The sequence below is a fragment of the Dreissena polymorpha genome, chromosome 2 (genome assembly GCF_020536995.1).
Source record: "Dreissena polymorpha isolate Duluth1 chromosome 2, UMN_Dpol_1.0, whole genome shotgun sequence".
Lineage (NCBI taxonomy): Eukaryota > Metazoa > Mollusca > Bivalvia > Myida > Dreissenidae > Dreissena > Dreissena polymorpha.
Window position 1 is genome coordinate 2,219,322 of NC_068356.1, and position 14,310 is coordinate 2,233,631.

General features: G+C 37.7%; 1 protein-coding gene across 11 annotated transcripts; it reads left to right on the forward strand.

Moving 5' to 3' along the window:
• Nucleotides 1-492: 492 nt before the first annotated feature.
• On the forward strand, nucleotides 493-13,033 carry LOC127865612 (uncharacterized). 11 transcript variants are annotated; one of them, XR_008042701.1, is made up of 6 exons: nucleotides 493-513; nucleotides 7,637-7,946; nucleotides 8,065-8,227; nucleotides 8,544-8,843; nucleotides 9,241-9,470; nucleotides 12,876-13,029. XR_008042701.1 is itself a non-coding variant. In XM_052405481.1 (3 exons), exons 1-3 carry the CDS (start codon nucleotides 5,720-5,722, stop codon nucleotides 8,753-8,755), a joined length of 543 nt encoding a protein of 180 aa, XP_052261441.1. In that variant the 5' UTR covers nucleotides 5,705-5,719; the 3' UTR covers nucleotides 8,756-9,132. The 11 variants fall into 11 exon arrangements, 1 of the variants encoding a protein (XP_052261441.1); XR_008042698.1 differs by lacking the exon at nucleotides 493-513 and adding an exon at nucleotides 5,701-5,832; XR_008042700.1 differs by lacking the exon at nucleotides 493-513 and adding an exon at nucleotides 5,940-6,242.
• The last annotated feature ends 1,277 nt before the right edge of the window (nucleotides 13,034-14,310 follow it).

Consider the following 14,310-nt stretch of genomic DNA (forward strand, 5'->3'; position numbering starts at 1 on the left):
GTTGGAAACCTATAAACTGTAAGATGCCCATAATAAATCTTCATCTACTTTAAATCAATATTGGCGAAAAGGTCAATGCCATTGAAAGTTTATTGGCAATCAAAGAGCAAATATCATTGATAAAGCATAACATATAGTGTGAAATCAATGGGATATGTGTTAAAATATTGCTTACATGTCCGCTTTCTGACATATTTCTGTGAAATTATAAAAAAATGTCTCGCAAGATTCGCTCTCCGGTTTAGTTTAATATGTGGCGCGTGAAAACTGTATCGGAGGATGAAGAGTCTTCCTACGTAATCTTCTTGCCGAGTTGTCGTTCCTTGCTCTCACTTACACGAATGTAATGTAACCGTCGTGTAAGAGATTGCTTCCTAGGCTATGGTGTAATACTTATAAAGCCATACATTGTTTTTATTTTTTTAACAGATTTTCAGTAAACATAATCGCTTATTTTTCCTTTAACCCAACGTTCTAAAGTTGGAACGATTTTTTACAATACTAAATACAAAGGTAAGTAATCGTTGCAGGCCAATAATAATTATTTTGCAATGTGTTCGATCAGGGACCTATAAAAACATTATTTATATAGGTGTCTGGTTCGAGGTATAGTTGTAAATTTGCTTTAATCGACAAAAGACTTTCACCGGATTTGGAAAAAAACACCCATCTGTGGGTAAAAACCAAACTGACATATCGATGGTCCCAATTTAAAATGACGAACCTACATTTTTGGCATTTCGCGATTTTGATACTGTGCAAAGCGTGAAATCAATGCACATATACCCCCAAAACAACAAAATAGTTAACCAATCGCAACAGCTCCATAAAGTCACGTGATGTAATGACGAACCGCAATTGCTTGAAGTCAAAATAGCGAAGCTGAAAAAAATTGTTACGTCGGCATTTTGCGCGCTTATTAATATATTAAAGTATCAATATAGCCATGTATGTTAAGGCAAATTGACGAAACGTTTGCTTATAAAAAAATTAAATGATGTACATTTTATAGCATTGATAAACGCATAAAGATATCAAAATAATATAAAATGTTGAGGTATTAACTTAGTAACTTGAGGCCGCAACTAATAGCTTGTTCCTACAACTTATTAAGTTGAGGTTTCAACATAGTAAGTTGTTCCTTCAACTTAATAACTTCTGGCCGCAAGTTACTATGTTATAACCACAACTTAATGTGTTGTGGGAACAACTTATTAAGCTTCGACCACAACATAGTTGAAGCAATCAGATAGGCCGTTTCATCTTAACCGTTTTATCACGTTTAGTACCTGTATACGCGTAATATGGTGCGCCGATTTGAGCACTATCCCTGTAAGCTATGGATCCCGGGATTGAGTCCCTGTCTGAGCACTTGCCTTGTTTGCGACTGGGTTCAGGGTTCCATCCCCGGTCTGAGCACTAGCAACGTACGCGTCGGATCCCGGTTTCGAGTCCCATGTTTTTTGGATTTGAACCCGGGACCCTTCTTGTAAAGGGCGATTCCTCTGACCGGAGCTCGATCCCGGGAACCATCGTTTACGAGGCGAGTGCAAGATGCCTAAGTTTTCGACGGTCTGAAAATCTAATTAGGAGTTATCGACGGCCCCGGGTTTCGAATCTTAGTACGAGCACTAGCCCTGAAAGCTTTGGGTCTCTAGATCAATCCTCGGTTTGAGGATTTACCCTATAAGCGACGGCTCGAATTCCGATGTGAAAATTTGCACCAACAGTGACCGGTCCCGGGTTCGAGCCCCAGTCTGAGTACTAGCCCTGAAAGCAATGGATCCCGGGTTCAAGCCTGTGTTTTACCACTTGCCCAGTAAGGGAAGGATCCCGGTTGCGACCCTCAGTCTGAGCGTTCGCACCGAAAGCTAAAGGTTCACACAGGGACTTGAACCAAACAGCCGTCGCTAACATACCATACTGAGCACTCGCCTTCTAAGCGACCGGCTGCCGAAATGAGCACAAGCTTCGTAAGCAACATTTCCCGCGTTCGAGTCCCGAAATGAGAGCTAGCCTCGCAAGCTATGGGTGTTCGGGTTCTAGCGCCGGTCTGAGCACTAGCCCTGTAAGCTATAAATCCCGCATTTTTCGGGTCCGGCGCTAAGACTAGGACTTTGATCAGGGTCCGTTCGCTTAAATGGCAAGTACTTAAACCGGGATTTGAGCCCGGGGCCCATAGCATACAGGGTGAGTGCTCAAGCAGGGCATCCAAACCGGGATCCGTTACGTAGGGAGCGAATGCTAAGACTGGGATCCAAGTCGCTTACAGGGAAAGTCCTTAGACTGGGGCTAAAACCCAAAGACCCATCGTTTAAAAAGGGAGGTATCAGACCTGGATTCCCAACCGGAATCCGTCGCGTATGTGCCTAGTTTTCACACCAGGGTTCAAACCCTGAACCAAGTCGCTAACTTGGCGATCGCTCAGATAGGGGCTCAAATCTGAAATCCATGGCTTACATGGCAAGTGCTCAGATAGGGCTCGAACGGGGATCCATAGCTAACAGGGATAGTGCTCGAACCCGAGCACCTAGTAAAATAAGGGGTACTAATTGTGATAAAACGGTAAAGATGAAACGCCCGATCTTATTGGTTAAACTTAAATTAGTGGCCTCAACATAGTTAGTTGCTCCCACAAGTTATTTAGTTGAGGCAACAACTAATAAGTTGGGGGAACAAGTTATGAAGTTGTCGCCACAAGTTTCTGAGCTGAGGCCTCAAGTTAATAAATAAGTTGTTCCCACAAGTTATTTAGTTACAGGAATAACTTAATAAGTTAAATGAACAAATTACTAGGTTGAGGTCATAACTTAATAAGTTTTGGGAGCAAGTTATGAAGTTGTGGCCACAAGTTACTAAGCTGAGGTCTCAACTTAAACAGTTGTGGGGACAACGTACTTAGTTGTTTCCACAAGTTATTTTAAAAATTGTTCCCACAAGTTACTAAGTTGAGGCCACACTATAAATAAAGAATTGCGGTTGTCATCTCTGTTCCACCGTGTAAAACAGAAAAACACGCATTGCTTTGCTATATCTAACGGAAAAAATGGACAAATTTATTCTATTGAAACAAAATCTCTTACAATAAGCTGTCCAATTTGCCGAAACATCACATAAATGCAAGTCTAAATGACGAAGATACATTTTACAGCAGATTTATTAACTTAACGTCAAATTAGTTCCATACGAACATGGTCCATCATGCGACACTTTTAAAAATGTTTAAAATAGTCTTTATTTGACTTTGTGCAAGAAATGTTTAACAAAAATACGTCTCCTGAAAACTTGTGTTTTTGTAGGTTCGACATTTTAAATTGGGACCATCGATATTATAGTCATTTCACTTATCGGATCAACCTTTATTACTTGATGAAGCGATCGTTTATTATGAAAATAGCTAAGCGCAGCAAGCAGTTAATACATTTCTATGTTAAAGTTGGGAAATCCGGATAACACCTTTTTGGAAAATCTGTGTACCACTAACAACGACGACGCAACGAAAAAATCGTAAGAAAAGAACAAGAAACCCCAAACCTGTTACTTTATTAGATGACATGGAACGGAACACCTGCATCACCTACTAGTATATAACAAAGCGAGCTAACTCTACTTTTGGATTTCAAAGAAGAAACCTCAGTTACTGCCCTTTAGACTGCCGCATAAATGCTTTTCTATATGCCCGTGATGTATGGAACCCATTCCACCAAACAGATACTGACCGCCGAGAGGGTGTCCAGCGACCAGCCGCATGGGTCATCACCAGAGACTACCGCTCCAGACAGCCTGGTTTAGTCATAGAAATGCTACACAAGTTGGAACTCCCACCACTCCAAGACATGCCCACAGGTTGACACTCTCGAACAAGGCGGTGTAAGGGCACGTATCGACCATTTCCATTGAACGTTACATTAAGCCACTAAGGCTTAAACGTATCAATAGGGCAAAGCAATACGAGGTATATATCAATCAAAACATAGTGTGTAACCTAGTGAAAAAAATCCAAGTGCTTCGAAACAATTTCAGCACAAACTGTCATCTTTAAAAAATAATTTGTTTAAACAAATTCTTTGTTTAAACTGTGCTTGTTTGGAATAAACTTTGAAACATCAATAGTGTGTAATCGCGCACTCAACCAACGTCGAGTGGCATCTTCGACATACTCATCCAGATCCAGATCAAGATCCAGTTGTCAACGTTAACGTAAAAAATATTTTAATAACTGTGCTATCCCAATCTGAGTGTACTGGTAAGCTACCTACAAGTGACCTTAAAATTTATCCAACTGGTCCAAAGCTAGTTGTACATATAAGAAACCAACGCCTTCATCCAAATTTAAGTTATAAATCGAACACGTTTTTTCTATTTCCCATAACAGTTACCTTGTTATTGATACAACTGGCAAAGTTGGTATGTCCGTAATGAAATATTTGTTCTTGGTTATCGACCTTGACTTTCATTTCAAGGTAAAACAACATATCTGGAATGTTTGGTGAAAATTCGATGAAAACTAAATGAACAAGAGAGCAGACGTGGCGAATGTAGTCGTTTTGTATAAACCATGGGCAATAACTCTGAAGTGGCAGGTGCGAATTTCGCTGGTTATTAAACGAGGTCGCCAATTGATGTTTACAAACATTTCCAGATTTTTTATGAAGATTCGATGAACACCGCACGAGTTCAAAAGCGGGAACATCCAATATTGCATTATTTCCAAATAAAGTGCAATACGGTAATTCTTAAGTCCGTCGTGTCTGGTCATTAAACACAATTTATGATACCTCCATGTCATCTCTTAGCATATTAAGTCAAAAACTTAACAGTTGCTTTAATACAATATTTGAACATATTTAAAAAAAATACATTTGTCCGAAATTGATTAACAGCTAGGAACTATTAAGCATATATATTAGCCAGTTTAAGCATAATTAACAATAAAGTGTTTAATAACTATACATTTAAAATATTTTACAAATTTACTGCTACACAATTAACGTATTTAACGGTATACCTGCAAATGTAAACTCTGCTATAATGTGAAAAGATCGTGCGATACTGCAGCAGTGTTCAAAACATCATCATGAAAACAAGCAATCGCGTTTGGTCATTGTATACGGATATAAAATACTTGTGTAAAGTAATTAATTGTGTAGATTTATGGTATCATAAAATGCTAGATTTGTATCGCTCATTATCACTAGAGAAGAGTTTTCAATATACATGTAAATGCAAAGACAGTTCAATTTGCAAAATAATACAGGGTTTTTTTCAAGTGCAATGCTTAAAGTATTAATATTTTCATTCAATGTAAACGAAACGAAAATTCATTCAATGTAAAAGAAAATTAAAAGTACATTTCAAGATTGAAATGTGTTGAGCTATTTAAGGGCTTTGGATTATGACTGATTCAATACACCCCTTACACTCAATTTCAATCTCTGATGAAAAATAACACTATCGCATCCACACCACTTATTATAATAATCAAATAATTATATGTTTTATAATTTTTGAAATATCATTTATTAAAGTCTTACTTAAAAAAGAATACGGGTATTTATAGTTTTATTTTGTGAAATTGTAAGTATTAAGTCTTCCGACGACCTTTACTCTATAATATCATATGGACGATGGTCCACCGTCGCCCAACTAAAAATAGCATGTAAAACCAAGTATGCGCATGCTCAGTGGCGGGCGCAGTAAATGGTTAAAGTGAAAGTAGATGTCGCCGCCATTTTCAGTGGTTGGTAAACCCAAATTCGACGACACCTAAATTCGACGATGTTCTATTTGTATTGATTAAATGGATGATTATTGTCTTGGAATCATTTCAAAGTAATACAGCCGAGTTTAAAATATTATTTTGTGCTATTAAACATTTCATTATTTCTTTCATTATTTGCTATATATTGCTTCATGTAACTGTTACATCGTCGAATTTGGGTCACACCGGGTTAACCCTTCGATTCAGTGAAAGTAATAAACGGAGAAAAAAAACATTTTTTTAAATTGTATTATTCATAACAGTAACACAATTGTATTGGTTGTGTGTTGTACATATTTGATATCTGATACGCAAACATATTCTTGAAGTGAAATATTTTGCCAACAATAGTTCTTCCCCATAGTAAATACTGGAAACCATACATTATCCTACCGCACCCCAAATTCGACGACACCTAAATTCGACGATGTTCTATTTATATTGATTAAATGGATGATTATTGTCTTTGAATCATTTCAAAGTAATACAGCCGAGTTTAAAATTATTATTTTCTGCTATTAAACATTTCATTATTTCTTTCATTATTTGCTAAATATTGCTTCATGTAACCGTTACATCGTCGAATTTCGGTCCATTACATTCGGTTCTTTACACCCTTCGAATTTGGGTCACACTGGGATATTGCATACATGCATCTAGTCCAAATTTTTGACGCTCTTAAATATTAAGCTACTTTTTATATGGGTAAAGTATCTCGCGCGTCTTATAAATAAGACTAACATGCATCATGCAGAGATCTCCCTCTGGTTTAGTTCAAACCTGTATATTTTAGTTTGATTGCATAGGACTTATTTGAAAAAGCTGTAAATTTTGTTTCCGGTGCCTAGAACCAGTACTTAGTGTCTATAGGGAAGATCTAAAGAACGCTTTCACAGTGGGGATCGAACCCGTGACCTCCTGGTTGCTAGGCGGACACCATATCCTTTACGCCACAGCTACCTCAGGGTTTGGGGTAACGGTACAGTTTGTCAAGGTATTCCGAATCATTAGGCATTCTGAATCCACATTTTCATTTAAAAAGTCTTAACGTTTGGTATGCGATTTGAAAGGTTATTGTTGTTTCTAAAAATTTAATCCCCCAGCCTGTAAAGAATGAAGAATCATTGTTTTTGATGAAAATGTTGATTCAGAATGCCTAATGATACCTGTACCCTGAGGCGGGGGAAATAGGGCATCATTTAAAAAAAAATTTGGACTTTAAACCAAACATGAGAAACAATATAATATGTTTTTTTAATCACTTGATTAGTCTTTATTACCGCCAAATTAAATACATAACAATTCTATTTAGTTTTAAACATTTTAAACTTGACAATTCTGGGTCTAGGGCAATTAATTTGCTTGAGTGTCGGGTGAATTTTTATCTGGGGAAAAATTAATACTTTTTTGTTGAGGGAATGGGGCCTTATTTTGGCCAAGTCTTGAATCGTTATAAGACGGTATATAATATTATATTTACCTGTCAATAATATCTGCAAGGGGAGTTAGACAGTATAGATTGATATGTACATGTACATGGTCACTCTTAATGTCACTCAAATAGATAAAGTAATCAGTATTGCTATTTAATGGTATGTTTTTTTCATGAGAATAAACTTAAGGTTAATAGTGATTACTTTGTAAAATAAAACAAAGCATGTGCAAATATTGCAATAAAATATTCATTTTTAACACCATTAAAAAAAAGTTAACAATATCTATACACATTCCTTGGTATTTTACCCTAGCATAACAGCTTCAATCACATAATCATTATTTCAATCAATTAACTGGGTCCGTTATCTCATCATCTCTTAATAAATCATATATATTGATAGCCACCTGCTTCGTACACATTTCAAACTAATATTTCAGACACCAAACGCAAAGCCTATCCCAAGGCAATGCCCCATTTGCGTGGTAAAAGGCAACACGACTGTGTACCTCCGGGTAACAGACCACGTTCGCTGGGTGCAAGCGCTGACGGCAGACCCCATGAAGCCGTTGATGTCAGAGGCACGTGCTAAGACCGGTCCGAAAGTGAAGAAGACAAAGCCGAGGAATTACTACTCTTGCTGGCTGTGCGACCGGTCGGTGATTGACCGGCTGCGTCATCTAGAACAGGAGCACAAAATGGAGGCTGGGACATTCAATTTTGTTTACACAAGAGGGCCGTTTCCGGAAAGTAAGTGTTAAATTGTGTTCGTGTGGTTTTTGTATTTAATTTCTCATATTTCTATCAATGTCTAATACAAAACCATACCAAACGATTTGTAACTTTTACATTTAAACGTCATTTACAGGTCGCGAAAACTTCAGGAAAGGTGACCAGCAGACTCGCCACTCATGATGACTCGGCATAGGAGGATGAGAAGGTGGATGATGAGGAGGAGGAGGAAGAGGACTTTTCATTCCTAATGCGGAAATACTGCCTGAGCCTGGAACCCAATGCAAGGGTGATGCATGGTCGGTGAAGCTGCAAGTAACAATATGGATTGCTTATATAGTGTAAAGTTTTGAGTCCGTTTTCGGGGTAGAACCAGTACTTGGTGCATTAAGCCCTGTTTTCCCAGATTTTTTTTAATTATATACATTTCAATTGATAGTCATTATTATTGCAACATGTATATATATTAAAAACCGTGAGGAAATATATATAAGTACATTAAAATTTAAGATAAATATTATTTATTTATAATACTTTGGAATTACTGGTTGTTAGTTAAATTATATGCGATTTCACCATCTAGCATAGAATATCATCCAATAATACTTGTTGCAGTTTCAATCGTTGACTCATATGTAGACTACATGTTCCTGCGGAGCAGGCCAGGTGGGTTGGCAAACGAGTCGAAAACACAAGAGGTCAACATGAAGATCAACCGGTTCCTGGCCCTGTCTGGCTACTTGGAAGGAGTGGTGTTGAGTGACATGCTGTTGTGGATGGGCCATATGGAGGTCCACGACAGTTCCTCAACACCACTCACCAGCTGAAGACGGTGCGGAATGCACTAACGGCAATCAAGAACTTCCTGAAGTGGTGCGAGGGAATGGTCTAGCGGACGCCCGCACATTGAACAATGTAAGCGTAAACTTAGGATTTGATTTATGTAAATTATTCATTCTTCTTGGACATCTACTTATTAATGTTTTGGCGTTGGCGTCTTTCTGTCTGTTCTTCCGTCCATCTTTCCGTCCGTCCAGCACTTTTGTGTCGAGAGCCATATCTTGAAAGTGCTTTGGCCGATTTCATTGAAACTTGGTATGAGTATATATATGGATAAGAGGACGATGCACGCCAAATGGCATTGTACACAGTCTGTTAATTACGGGGTTTTGGCCCTTTGTATCTTGAAAAAATGCTTTTTTGAGTGTCAAATATAACACTTTTGTGTCCAGAAGCATATTGGCGGGGGATATCAATTCAACAAATTTGCTTGTTTAGCTTTATTTTTTTTCGGCCGATCTCCTTCTCACAGGCTTCCTGACCTCAACCTGCCTGGATAAGAGCCGTCGCGAGGTTGTTCGAAGGGTAGAGGAGAGTGCGGCCATCCTGACGGACGCAAACCTGGAGCGCCACTTCACTGAGAGTGAGCATGTAGTGAAAACGATCAAGGTGATCCAGGAGCCCCCAGCTGGCACACCTGACAGATATTCGGGGAATAATCATTAAACTGATAGCGCTCTATAACGCCTCCTGAACTGGCACGTATACAAACCTGAGGGTATGTAATATAAATAAGCCTAGTATTGAATTCGAAAAGATAACCCTAAATTACTTTTCAGACCAGAGTTGTTTTTCAGTAGCAATTGCATAGAATTGAATGAAACTTGAAGTTAATAGGCATTAAAATTGGGTTTATTTTAGTATACAACAAAGCTGTTCGCCTGTTAATTGACCGACTTGTCTTATGTATAATATTTTTACCAGATTGTTACCTTGAAGACAGATAAACTATAATGCAAAAGTTCATTTTGACATTCCAAATTGGGGAAAGGCCTTGAAGCCATTGTAAAATTAAACTGTTATGGCCCCTTAATTGATTGAAAATGTCAAATTTCTGTCTGCATATGTTGGTGTATGAATTAAGTGAAATTCAAATTAGATCAAATTTGTTATCATTTTTCAGTGGTTCTTGCATAAGAGTCATCAGGATGATTTAGTCATTTCAGAGATGTACCCTTTATAGCTCAACTTGAGTTATTGTTGCTGGTCTTTGTCTGTTTTGTGATGTGTGTCTATATGTCAACATTTTTACTTAAACAATATCTCCTACTAAACCTTTGGGCAAAGCTTGATGAAACTGGCAGGAATATTCCTGGCATGAAGCTCCTTCAATGTTGCTCCAAGAATTGTTTTCCATGAAATCCTTGTTGCCCTGGCAACCAAAAGGAAAAACTTAAAAAATCTACTCTGAAACTGCAAGGCCTTGGGCTGAGATATTTAGCATGAAACATTGTGTGGTGGACCTTTACCTGTGGGCAAGTCGATTTTTTGTCGAGCCCACTTATGGAGAGCTCGACATATTTGTCACAGTTGGCGGTTTGGTGTATGTGGATCAGTCCGTCAGTATGAAAGTCCGGGTTAGGCTTGTCTGGAGCGTAAGTCTGTTATTGATTGGAGGAATTTCAAATAACTTACAATAAATGTTCACAATCATGACACGGCCGGTCACTGCTCAAGAAAACGTCAATATCTCAAAGGTCAAGGTCACACTTTGAGTTCAAATGTCAAAAATGGCCATAAATGACCTTGTCTGGGCCATTATTATGTCATTCATTGTCAGAATTAAATTCAATTTAAAATCATGTGTTCACCATAATTTGACGGTGTTGCATGGGAAGGAATAATGTCGAAATCTCGAAGGTCAAGGTCACACTTTTAGTTCAAAAGTAAAAAATGGCCATAAATGAGCTTGTCCGGGCCATAACTGTGTCATTCATTGTAAGATTTTAAAATCATTAAGCACATTTGTTCACCATCACTCGACGGTGTGTCATAAAAAAGAATTACGTCAAAATCTCCAAACTCAAGATTACACTTAAGAGTTCAAAGGTTAATTGGTGGGACTTGTACCATGATTGTTCAAACTATGTTCCTGGGGTCAAAATTGCCCCACTGGGGAGGGAAATGTAATTTCCTTATTAGTATATTAAAAAACCTCAAAAACAAAAATTTTCTCATAAATCACAAGGCCTAGAGCAAAGATATTTGGCATGAAAGTTCATCTTGTGGACCTTCACCAAGATTGTTCAAGTATCATTGGATCATATTTGCCCCACCCTCGGATCAAATTTGTTTTCCTTCTATAATATATATATAATGAACACTTAAAAATATTCTTCTCAAAAACTGCAGGCGAACATACATATTTGCATAAAACATCATCTGGTGAACTTCTATACAGATTTTAAAATTATCAGCTGGGGGTACCAATGATAAATTCATTGAATTTACCTGCTAAGATTCATTTGCTTTGTGGAAATGCAATAACTTGCAATGTTTTTAAAGTGATTGAATGGTTCAACATTAACATAAAATTAAAAAGAAAAAAACTATTTCATACATCATATTATACTTATAAAAAGCCATAATTGTAATGCTTTCATGGAAAAAAATGAATGTTTGCTTAATTTTCAAAAATATTAATAAATCTTTAATGTTGAGGATTCTTCATAAAGGTTTTACTTGTGCACAGAATGTTATGGTAATCTCCAAAGCATTCCCATTACAAAATACATCCGATGTCTATGGATAAGTTATTTTTATGCCCCCTTTCGAAGAAAAGGGGGTATATAGTTTTCGCACTGTCTGTCAGTCCTGTCACACTTTTTGTGTCCGCTTTCTAATTCAAATAATTTTCATTCGATCTTTACCAAACTTGGTCAGAAGTTGTGTCTAGACAATATCTAGGTCAAGTTCGAATTTGGGTCATGCCGGGTCAAAAACTAGGTCACGGGGTCACTTAGTGCATTTCAAGGATTTAGCATGGTGTCTGCTCTCTAATTGAAGTAGTTTGCATCCACATTCATGCGCCTGTCAAGTATCGGGCATTCAGCGTGAGAGTCGCGCATTTACGCAGCAAAACACCCTCTCACACAGCCAAATCTTATGCTCTCCTTTTTTTATACGCCCGTTTTTAAAAACGGGACGTATTATAGTTTCACACCTTGGCGGACGGCGTCCACAGCAGTGTCCGCTCTCTAATTTAAATAGTTTTCATCCGATCTTCACCAAACTTGGTCAGAAGTTGTTTCTAGACAATATCTATGTCAAGTTCAAATATGGGTCATGCCGGGTCAAAAACTAGGTCACGAGGTCACTTAGTGCATTTCAAGGATTTAGCATGGTGTCTGCTTTCTAATTGAAGTAGATTTCACCCGATCTTCACCAAATTTGGTCAGAAGTTGTGTCTAGATGATATGTAGGTCAAGTTGGAATATGGGTCATGCAGGGTCAAAAACGAGGTCACAAGGTCACATATTGCATTTCAAGTATTTAGCATGGTGTCCGCTCTCTTATTGAAGTAGTTATACTAAATGATATCTAGGTCAAGTTTAAATACGGGTCATGCCGGGTCAATAACTAGGTCTCGAGGTCACTTAGTGCATTTCAAGCATTGAGCATGGTGTCCAAAACCTTCGAACGGGCATATCTTGTGACAGTTTGGCACTCTTGTTTAAAACTGACGATGCATGAAACTATTTTCACTCATATTTTTTATGTAATTTAAATGCCAAAATTTAGAAAATGCATATGAATGTGAAACGAAACTGTAAGTAAGTAAATAGTGTTACAGTTACTGTACAAACAACCCATTTTTCAAAAGAAGCGTTTTTTTTGTAAACTGTACTGATGGTTTTGCTAGTTATGCCATAGGTTGTTGATAACTCGCGTTTGTTCAGCTAATTTCATTATTTCTTTTATAGCCATTAATGTGTTATCATGGTCATTGACGTGAACAAAAGCAAACTGTTATTTTTACAGCATCCAGTAAAAATACCCATATTGTAAATCACACGGGTACTACTGCTCTAATGTTTGATCAAGAATGCATCTAATGGATAATCAAACTAGTGGTTTCACTCAATTGATTTTTGCATATATAGGTAGGTGTACCTAGAGATTGAGCTGGAGACAGTGAAGGTGCTGACCTCTGTGTGGAACACTTAGAAGCTGGCAAGTTTCATATTGAAGGGTATGGTTCCCAACCGCCCATCACACACAGAATGTAGCTTGTCGTCTTCCGCAGTAAATACTGGTTAGTGCTCCACAATGCGATACCTGGTTCATATGTTTGTTGCTTGAGTATTAATTATTATTATCAAGATTATCTTGTTTTATATTTCTTGATTATTTGCTATTATATCCCCAGAAACATAGTATAGTGGGGTATATAGGAGTGACCTTGTCTGTCTGTCGATGGCTCTGTATTAAGTGTCCCTCTCTAATTCAAGGTGTTTATTGGATCTTCACCAAACTTGGTCATAAGTTGTATGTAGATGATGTCTAGGTCAAGTTTGAATATAGGTCATGCCGGGTCAAAAACTAGGTCACGGGGTCACTTAGTGCGTTTAAAACATTCATCATGCTGTCCGCTCTGTAATTTAAGTAGTTTTCATCCAATCTTCACCAAACTTGGTTAGAATTTTATCTAGATGATCTCTAGGCCAAGTTTAACATGGGCAATGCCGGGCTAAAAACTAGGTCACAGGGTCCACTTTGTGCGTTTTTTAGCATTCAGTATGGTATCTGCTCTCTAATTCAAGTAGTTTTCATCCGATCTTCTCCAAACTTGGTCAGAAGTTTAATCTAGATGATCTCTAGGCCAACTTCAAACGTGGGCCATGCCGGGCCGAAAAATTAGGTCACAGGGATTTTGACTTTAGTCCTATAACACTGGCTTGCGACACCTGTCGACAGGCTTTCAACACAAATTTTTGGAATAAATAGTGACTGAATATCTATCTTAGTTTGGTTGTGAGTTTATCTGGGCCATAACTATGTCATTCATTGTGAGATTAAACAAAAAAAATGCACATTTGTTTACCATCATTGAACGGTGTGTCATGCCAAAGAATTGTCGATATCTCTGAGGTCAAGGTCACAATTGCATAATAACTCTTAAAATCGCCAAACATGTAAATATGTTTTTCTTATCTTGTGAAGACAGCATGCAAAATATTCTGTGTCAATGCGGTATGTGGGGTTATTCCTGGTATATTGGAGTCTGTATTTTGGTTGTCTGTTGTGGATTTGTCTATCCATTCAAACTTGTAAATATTGATCAGCATGAAAAGAAGATTTTCAAACACAATTTTTATTTGCATTGATTTCACATCCAAGAGTAATGGTCTTGATTCCTTGATCCTCTCCATAAACATTCACAGGGACAGCAGGGGTATTTTATTATTGTTGATGACCAAGTTTGTATTATATTTTGTTTTGAAGTGTGAACTTTTTTAATGGTAATAAATAGATAGATTGAACAAAATTAATTTATTTGCCCTCTTCGAAGAAGAGGGGGTTATTGTTTTGCACATGTCGG